Source organism: Strongyloides ratti (genome assembly GCF_001040885.1).
Source record: "Strongyloides ratti genome assembly S_ratti_ED321, chromosome : 1".
Classification (NCBI taxonomy): domain Eukaryota; kingdom Metazoa; phylum Nematoda; class Chromadorea; order Rhabditida; family Strongyloididae; genus Strongyloides; species Strongyloides ratti.
Genome location: NC_037307.1, coordinates 10,409,124 through 10,419,839, shown reverse-complemented (window position 1 = coordinate 10,419,839; position 10,716 = coordinate 10,409,124). Strand labels below are relative to the sequence as shown.

At 22.6% G+C, this 10,716-nt stretch overlaps 2 protein-coding genes across 2 annotated transcripts; one reads left to right on the top strand and one right to left on the bottom strand.

Moving 5' to 3' along the window:
* Positions 1-217: 217 nt before the first annotated feature.
* On the bottom strand, positions 218-1,319 carry SRAE_1000320000 (Hypothetical protein; the record flags this gene model as incomplete). Its single annotated transcript, XM_024650364.1, has 5 exons — positions 218-265; positions 312-419; positions 477-553; positions 733-1,161; positions 1,205-1,319. The coding sequence occupies 5 exons, from the start codon at positions 1,317-1,319 to the stop codon at positions 218-220; spliced, it is 777 nt and encodes a 258-aa protein (XP_024504148.1).
* Positions 1,320-8,929: 7,610 nt separating this feature from the next.
* SRAE_1000319900 (Calponin homology domain-containing protein) lies at positions 8,930-9,927 on the top strand (the record flags this gene model as incomplete). The annotated part of the gene is made up of 2 exons (XM_024650361.1): positions 8,930-9,814; positions 9,874-9,927. 2 exons carry the CDS (start codon positions 8,930-8,932, stop codon positions 9,925-9,927), a joined length of 939 nt encoding a protein of 312 aa, XP_024504147.1.
* Positions 9,928-10,716: the final 789 nt, after the last annotated feature.

Sequence of the window (10,716 nt, the reverse complement as noted above, 5' to 3'; positions counted from 1 at the left end):
GATATTAAAAGAATTGAAAAATTTTAATAGAATAATTTTTTTAAAATGATTTTAATGAATATGATTGTAAACTTTTTTTTAATAAATAAATAAAGATCCCCAAAAAAAGATGTTGTTATTTTTATATTTAGAAGAAATATTAAATTTTATTTATAAATGGAGAAACAAAAAAGAAATTTATAAAAAAAAGTAGTTTATATTTTTTTTTTACAAATGGTTAAAGAGTTGCTGGGGTGTTGTCAAATTCTTTGAAAATTAACATCATCTAAAAATAAAAAATAAATAAAAATACAAATTAAGGTAAATCATACATCAAGATATTGAGAATGAATTGGATCACAAAGCTGGTTTATCATGGGAAGAGTTCCATTTTTCTTATGTTGTCGTTTCTTTTTTCTTATCTTAAGCAACTGGTAATCCTGAAAAAAAAAAGAATAAGGCAATTTAATGAAGATTAACAAAAATTTTATCCTTACTATATGTTGATTTGTTCCTAGTAAATTTTTTTTTCCTCTTCTTCTTCTAACGTAACATTTGATTAAAATTTCTTCATCTAAAAATCATTGATCATTTGATATTATGAAAGAAAGATGAGTTATAAAAATATATTAATAAAAAAATAATGTCATGGAATAGAAAATAATTTTAAAATATGGTATTTAATTTAAAGTATAAAGAAACAAAATTTATTTGATAAATATTTTATGTTTGTGAAAAAAAAATAAAACTAACCATTTCCTCTTTTAATATTTGGTATCATACCATAGTATAAACTTTTCATTGTAGATTCAAGAACATTTTTTACAAATTTTGGTAAACCTTTTCTTTTTAAATTCTCATTAGGTTTATGGACACCAAAAATTCTTGTAAATTTATAACTAGGTTTTCTTAAAACAATTTCATATGATCCCTTTCTTTTGTTTGTATTTTTTGATATAAACAATACTCCAAGTGCACGTAACTCTCTTCGTTTAAATATTTTCATAATGAAATAGATACAATACCTGAGGTACTCTGATAAACATACAATTGTACACACTGGTACTGAAACAGCTCCAAAATATTTTTGTAATGTAAAATTTCTTTCATTTACAAGTCCTGATTTGTAGATAAAAAGATGAAAAACTCTCATAAAAAATTCTGACAGTTTTGTTGCTAATTCTGTTTGTAAATATAATTTATTATTTTCTTATAATAAACATACCTCTTTTAGGGGGATTATTTATTCTATAAATTCTTCTATTGACATCTCCATCTAAATACCCATCATGAAAATCTTCATAAACAAACTCTGGTTCTAAAATATTTTCATAAGACATTTTGGTATTATAATAAAAACATTTTTAATACACACTTGTCTTGATTCCAAAAAAAAAAAAAAAATGATATAAGTAGACATTTTTCTCATTGGTTGAAGAAAAAAAAAACGCCCATATTATTAATTATATAAATGTTTCATTGTCATAAATATAGAAATAATTTTTTTTCCAATAAATTTCTATTTTTAAAATTCAATAATCGAATTATATAAATTTTTTTTATATTGTTAATATTTTGTTTTTAATATCATTATATTTAGAGTTTACATAAAGTTCCCTTCCTATGACCTTTACAAAATTTTTACTTCCTCTTTTTATCTATCATTGAATTTTTCTTTCTTTTTTTTTTATTTCTTCCATATTAAATATGCTATATAATTTATATTTAAATTGGGTAAAAAAAAAATCTAAACCAAAATATTTTGATTTATCTTTTTATTTTATTTGTATATATAATCAATTTAAACATACGCAATTGTATTTCAATTTCATCCCAAACATCTGTTTCTTTTGTTAATTATTAGAATATGGCTGTGGATTAGCTAATGTAAATATACAAAAAGATTAACTGTAACAGGATTATTTAAGGTCTTCTATATTTTATACTTATATTTGATTATGATCTATTTATTATAAGATAGTTTGGGATGTATTTAATGTTTATATCAAATGAACGGCATTTCTTTTTCAAGGTTTGTTAGCTAATATATTAGTAAAGTGTTCTTATATGATCATTATCATGATTGGGTTGGATTATTTTATAATTTAAATAGTTTAAACTTTGCATTTTATTATTTACTAAAAAAGATAGAGTTAATATAATATTAACATTTATATTGTTTTTATAGGTCTCATTAAAAATTATTTGAGTGTGTAGAGATTTTATGTATCGGTTAAAATACAAGAGGAATAATTATTTATTTATCTTTTTTTTCTCTCTCTCTATCATAAAAGTATTTATCTTTTGTTTTTTATTTTTACAATATATATTATCAATTTACAATTATACAATTTGTGACAAGTGAAAAATTTATGAATAGTAATGTTTGTAAATTCTTTAATAATCATAATAATAATAATAATTTGTTCATTGATGAGACATGTCTCTTTTTGTCGGCATTTTTTGTTTTGTACTTTTAACCAGAAGTCAATTTTTCTTTTTATCTTCTATCATGTGCATTAAATTTACAAATTTGTCGGTTGATTTGTTCCTACTAATTATTATATGTATACCTTGACGGCATCTCTTTTTTTGGCAAATTGTTACAAAAGTGAAAGACCCTATCTGTCTCTTTCACATGAGAATCTAGTTTTTAAAAGATTGTTTAACTTGATTTTAATCATGACTTCTTTTTATTATATATATATTTTTTTTTTATCTTTTTATAGGTGGTATTTATATTTATTTATAGGTAAGTTATTCATGAGGAAAGCTTTAACTATTTATTGCTTTTCCGGTCATTTAGCATTACATTTATCGTAAAATATCTTCAAATTAATTATATCGTGTATTACTTTTTTTTTTTAGTCATTTATAAGGATTTTATTATATGTTAATAATCAAGAACCGTTAATTGAATGTGTATTTATGAGTGGAAGTTATAATTTTAATAACTTTTATTTGCACTTTAGAATTAAAAACATTTTATTGATATAAAGTAGTCTTGTTAGAGTCTATTAAATGATAAATATCACTCTATCGTGATAAACCTCAATTACAAATTCCATTAGCAATAATTAAAAGATATTAGTGTTTTTAAGTTAATGTTATTAATTTTATCTATACTAGTTTTAGCACTTTTTAATATCAGGTTAATTAAACTTATATCAGTTATTAAAATAAGATAAATTGTTAAAATAAAGAGATAAAATGAGGAACATATATGCCATCTGCCATATATCTATTAGAACTGTCCCTTATTATTGTGTCAATTTATTTTTAGATAAAAAGAAAAGATAACTTAGATTATAGAAAATTTTATTATATCTTTTCAAGAAGTTATCAACAATAAAAAAGTTTTTATGATTATTTTTATCTAAGAATTGTATCCCTAATCATCTAATTTGCTACTTATCTTAATCTATCATGCTTGTAATATATATATATTAACTTTAACATTTATTTAAAAGAAATTATTAAAACATATTATTAACTAATCACTTTTTTTATAAAGTGCCATTTTGATTACGTATTTTATGATCTATAAATTAGCAATTCTCTAATAATCATCTAAAAAAAGAGTTAGAGAAAAGATTGATTATCTTAAGATTGTAACCTTTTAAGTGCTAATTTGATATACTTTTTACAGTATGATTTGTTTATTATTAGGGTTTCTACTTATTCAAGATATCTTTTTCTCCTTCATTTTCATCATCTATCATTATATCAATGTTTATATTCTTATCTTATTGGCCATCTACTATATATTTTCTATATTTATTTGATTTAAACAACATAATATTAAACAAAAAAAAAAGTAGTTTCACTAGAAATTTTTTACTTTGATTAGTCATTAATTTGATATTTAGATGCTTGATTTTATGGGTTGTTTAGTTTTTTTTTTTTCTAGAAATTTCTGTTAATATTTTATTTTTGATATATTTAAAAAGATAGGAAAAAAAAAGTGAAGCTTTAATTTTTGATATATCATTTTTTGATAGAAGAACACAATAGTATATAAAATTTTGATTTGTAAATTATTTAAATTTATAAAATCTTTCTATATCTTGATATTGAGACTGTCTTCTATTTCACCTACTGTGAGCTTTTAACAAGTTTTTAAATGTTATAAAAAGCTATTTATCAAATTGTTTCTTTTTAATATAGGTAATTGGAGGAGAGAAAAGTATTATTTGCCTTCTATTTTTATAGGTTGATAGTTAATATATATTTTAGTGTGCCAATTTTTCTCTGTAGGTGGTAAATTAATTTGATCTCAAAAATCTTTTTATCTTATTAAATATTGCGGTAAATTTGTCTTGTCTTTTATTCTTATTGTTTTGTCATAATAGAAACAATAATATGACACATATTTGGTAGTTTCTTATTAACAGTCTCGTATGTTTTAACTATTGTAACATTTTTCTTGAACAGCTGTTGTGTTATAATGAATGATTAAATAATAATTATGAAATAGTTTTTAAATTCTTGATTTTATGTTTATCTTCTTTTGATTATCTTTAAATATACAGGGGTTGTTTTAAGTTATTATATGTATTAAATTTTGCCATCTAAATCTATACCACTACCTTTGTAGTAGTGATATATTGTTAAATATCAATTTAATAAAATATTAATTTATAACTGATTACCATTGTTGTTGTTACAATTACACTCTCTCTTTTCCTAAATTACATATATTCCCTTCTGTGAGTACTTGTGTATTTGTTTTTCTTCTTTGACACATTAAACAGTTTATTAAGAAGATTAAATTTCAAAAGAGATTGTAGAATAATTATATGATAACAAGGTGGGATTTTTATATTATTATTTATCATTAAATGACACAAAGATTCCATTACAATAGATTAATTGAGTACACATATATATTTATTATAAATATCCTTTTCTAAAATTGCTTATTTTTATTTTTACATTCTTATGATTCATCAACTATATATTTCTGATATTGTATGTGTAAATTGATAATAGTATCAAATCAAATTTTATTCTCAGTCTTTTTATATAGTATATAATAATATATAATTAATAAATTTATTTTTATTTTTTTTTTTAAATTATTTTTAACTATCATTATTTTTAGAGAATCCCTTTTCTTTATACCATTTTCCATATTTTTTATTTCTATTTTCTATATAATATAGTTTATATGAACATGAAATGTTCTTAGAAAATATATATATATATATACATTGAGTAATCAACTTGTTAAAATATGTATATAGGGTATTCTTGAAAAAAAAAAAAAAGAAAAGCCTTAAGGATATGAAATAATCATAGTTGTGGTACATGAATATGAAATGCATATACTATGTTTCTGTCTTTTTTTCCTTTCTTTTTATAATTATTTTTCTTACTTTAAGAACATATATATATTGTCTTTTTTAGTTTTACATTTTATTTTAATATTATATCTCTTTTTAAGTGGTAGAATGGCATTCTAGTAATTTTTGTAAGACATGTTACATAAATGATATTTTACTCAGAATAGGGAGAAATATATGCAATAGTTTTAATGTTTTATATAACTTTAATATCTTTTCCTACCAACCTTCCTGTAGTTTTAGAGTTAGTGTCAAAAATTTTTATTTCTTATTTTGTCCACTACCAATATAATATTATTGAAATATTTTGTTTCAAAGACATGTACCATTAAAATATTTTGATAATACCAAGATCACATCTACCAAATAAAAGAATATATCTTTTTAATTTTATTTTTAACAACTCCTCCTATCTGATTATATTTATTACTAATAGAGACAAAACACATATTTAGTTGATAGAAATTGTCTCATTTTTATAATATTAAATTATACATAAATTTATATATGAATTTTTTTTTTCTTTTTAACTTTTCTCCCTCCTACTTTCTCTTTTTTTTAATACTACTTATTATTTTTGTAGACAGTAAATTATTGTTGATTTCTTTTTATTATATCTATTTTCTTTATTAGAGATTTCCCTATTTAGAATAATATCTATTTGTTTTCTTCCTTCTTTTAGTATAAGGGGAAAGTCCATGTATTGGGATAACAATGATGTGATATGTGTTTTATTTTTACTGTTCTTGTGTTATTTTTTTATGGTCAATCTATCAATTTGCCATTCTCTCTTTTTCTTATCTATGTATATATATATGTATAGAAAAGAGTTTTAGTAGTTTTATCTATATCTCTATGTCCTTTTGTATAATTATCTTCTGAAATGAAGTATTGAAAAAAAAAAAATAAAAAAAAAAAAAATATATTGTCATATATATATTGTATGCCTGTAATGCCCAACTGTGCCATAATAACATTCATATATCCCGCGCACAAATTATACTTGTACAAGTATATAATATATATATTAAAATAGGACTGTTGGTAATACAGGGACAAATGTAGGAGGGAGAGAAATTATATACATATTTTATATGTCCAGTATATTTATGATGTGTGTTCAAGTTTTCATCCATCTATCTATCTATCTATCTTTTTTCTCCTACTTCTGTAAACCTACACCAGAAAAAGGTCCTTGATATTAGTGGAAATAAAAAAGTAAGAGTTATTGTATATATGTTTATGCCACAAAGAAGAAATGACAATAGCGTAATATGCCAAGGAGATGACCATAATGTTTTACAAAACATTTATCTACATATATTACTTTAAAACAGAGAGAGAGATAACCATTTAGCTTTAATGAGAAAAGAGGGAGGGGGGGGGGGGAAAAAAGATATGATTGACAGAAGTATAAGTAAGTATATAGAAAAGAAACGAAGCTATCATAAGAGAATAGAAATTTTATATATATTTTTTATTATTAATTTAATAGGATTGTTTTTTTTTTATAATATAAATAAGAGTAAGAGAAAAATATCTGTTACTAAATTTTAATTTATTGTTAACCATAAATGGTACTTTCATTTTTTTTTTCCCTTCTATTACGATTGTCCATTTTATTATATTAAGTGATATATTATATATTTATACAAGGCTTACAATAAAAGAAAAACTGTTTATGGTTTTAAAACACGCTTAGCTTTTAGACTTTTATTAGCTCCATAGTGCCATTTTTAATGATTTTAAATTGTATAACGTTGGACACATCTCTTTACATCTATTTTTATTTTCCTGTTCATGTCATTATTTTAGAAAAAAGAAAAGCATTCCTAGATAATTCTTTTTTTTTTTTTATTATTTTATCCTTTATTATATTCTTTCTTTTCACATACAGTTTTTTTTTCCAGATATTTCTGGGTATTTAAAAACCACCATTTATTTTTGTATGCCTTTGACTCTTTAAAAAAAAAATTTTTTTTTTTTCTCTTCATTTATATATAATATATATATATCGCCATTCACATATAAAATGTACGATGATAATTGTACTCTTTTCAATATTTTACTGTGTATGTATAAAAGTAATGTTATTTTTAATGTGAACTTTCTATTACTTCAGATGTGGTGTCTTTTATCTTCTGTTTTTTTTTTCTTTTTTTTTTCTTGAACTGATAAAATTTATTGCCAATAGAAATGGTAGGGGTAGTAGTACAACATATGTGTATAAAAGATTTTTCTTCTTTTAACTTAAGAAACATAAATATAACTACTTTTGTGGTATTATAGTGATAGATATATATTATTACTTAGTATTAAAAAATGCATTTTTAATTACATTTTCATCTGTCCTTTTCGACTTCACTTTTTTTTTTTCCCTGATATTACTTTTATTACAAAAATAAGAGAATAAACGGCATTGTATTATTATATGTAATAGTAGAAATCCACCACATGTAATTAATATATTTGTACCTACATATATAATATCATCTATGAATATTATTATTTTTAAAGATATGTAATAATAATAATTTTATTTTTGATGTCTTAGATTTTTATATTTACACTAAGTTCTTTTAATTCGTGTTTTTCTCTAATTACATCAAATGAAAAAAATAAACAATAAATTTAGATTACTCACTTAGTATTTCTGTTGTATTTTTCATCATTATTAATATATGTTCATATATATATAATATTTACTTTTCCAAAGAAATTGTACTGTTAAAATACTTATATATATCTGGTGGTAAATGTCAAGTGTTTTTTGTCACAAAAAAAAAACCTTACCAAATAAATTGAGTCACCTTTTTTTTTCTTTTAATACATTTATTATATTTACTAGAAAAAGATAGAAAAAAATGAACTCTCCTAGTTTTTTTTTCCTTCTTTTATTTAACTACAAAATACTTATAATCATTGCTACAATATACTATGATTATTTGTTTTTCAGTTGTAAAGAATCTCGATACTTTAATTTATTTCATATCATTACAATATTCTTTAATATAGTTTATTAGTAACTCAGGTTATTACTATATGTTTCATCATCGTATTAGTCATAGTTTTATTTACGTCTTCCTCTCCCCCCCCCCTATGAGTATGTATGTATCTGGGAACCAATTAAAATAATAATTTTTGATTATAATATTTATATATATATAAAATTCTAGTGGCTTAAAGAAGTGAACTGTAGAAATATCATCATTTCGTTAATTATTTTATTCCTATGACTCAGAGAGAGAAGATGATAATGTATCATAAATATAGTAGCACCCAAAATAACACATAAATGGTGTTTGACAATTTGATTTTGTGAATATTATTATTATTTTTCTATCTTTTATATATATATATGTCCTATCTGACATTTTTCTTTCTTTTTTTTTATATCTACCGCTTTAATACATATATATATATTTAGAAAGTATACGCCTTCAATTATATTATATAATGAGACAATATCATATATCCTATGTATTTATTATTATAGTATTTTTTAATTATTATTATATCATTTTAGAAATCTCAATTATTAAACACTTTTGTTTACTAACATATTCATTTCTATTAATAAAAGACAAATTAAGATAAGAAACAAAATGGCTGCCATTGAATCTGTTCCAAAAGTTGAAAATAATATTGAAGTTCTCCCTGAAAAAGTTGAGGAAAAGACTGCTGCTGCTAATTGTGATGTTTCTCAAGATGCAACTGGTACCACTGGTGATGGAGAGAAACAACAAGATGGTGGTGAGACAAAAGCTGCTCTTGAATCAGCTATTGCTCAAATCAAGAGTATCTCTGAAGATCCTATTGCATGGATTTCTGCCCAAAAACCAGCAGTCATTCATAAGGTTAACTCAATTGTCTGTAACTGGATGGCTGGTTTGATTAATGAAGGTTCTGAAACTCCAATAGTTAATGTGCCAGGAAAGAACGAAAATGTTACTAAGAATCAATTTCTTACTTTCTTAAAAGATGGAACTGTTCTTGCTCATCTTGCTAACAAGATTTCTCCAGGTTCTGTTGAGACTGTTCATGAGGGAGAAAATGCTCAAAGTAAGGAAAATCAAACTTCTAATATTGAAGGATTCATTAAATTTGCCAAGGAAAAGTTTGAGTTACCTGAAAATCATGTTTTTAGTGTTGCTGATATTCAAGAAAAAGGAAAGGAAGGATATCAAGCTGTCTTTAATACTTTGGCTCGTATTGGAATGTCTGTTAAAGATAAATTTGAAAAAGAAAGTTTGGATATTGATAGCATAACTGAGTCAGCCGCCAAAGTTACTCAAAATAAGATTTTTGTTACTCTTTTGGGACTTTTTAACCGTGCCAAAGCTGCTTTGATAGCCAAAAAATCAGTTGATGATAAAGTATCTGATACTAAAGAAAAAACAACTCCAGAGGATGGTTGCGAAAAGGAGGGTGAGGCAGATGCTAATACTACTAAGGAAGGAGAAACAACAGGAAATGAAGTAAATAAAGAAGTAAGTTATTTTGATATTTATGACAAATTTATAATATGTATATTTTTTCCTTTTTTTAGACAGAAAAAATAACAACAGATGAGATTCAAAAATCGGAAGTTACTGCCAACTAGAAAAAAAGGACAACTATTACAATACAAATACCCTATACCAGTGTCATGGTGTGTGTATATGTACTTTGTTTTTCTGTAATATTTTCTGTTTTTTTTTGATTATATTATTACTCATCTCTCCAGCATTAACGTTTTAATATTTCTTTTTTGATAATATACTATTTCCGCTTGAATTTGCGGGCTTTTAATATTATTTTTTTTTTCTATTATTCCTTTCTCTCTGTTTGTGTCCAAAAAAAAAAAAGTAAGAAAATCTTTATAATAAAAAAATTTTGTGATATTAAAGGTGATAGTTCTTTTGTGGTCTATGTTTATAATACTATCAATTACATTATTTATATAGATAATGGCATAATATGCATAATTAAAAAAAAAATATTATTTTATATAAAAAAAAGCTTGATTAGCCTTTTGCCTCTGCTTTTCTAATTATAACATAATATAAAGAATATTTTATATAACTATATAAGTAATCTTTTTTTTTGTAATCACAAAAAATTACATATAAGAGATATATTGAGATATTATTTATTATGTATAAGTTTTTTTTTTTTGATAATAAAGGAAAGATAAATTTTATACATATTATAATTACTAAACTATATTATCTTAATTTTATTTAAAAAAAAAAATAGATAGGAAAAGACAGATATTATTTTATGCTTTCTTTTTAAATTATCTTTCATTTAAAGGAAAAAAAAAAGTTTTATATAAAAAATCAATTCTATATTTATTTTATTTGCTTAGTTGTTAGTATGTGTGTAACCTTATTAAATATATTATTTTTTG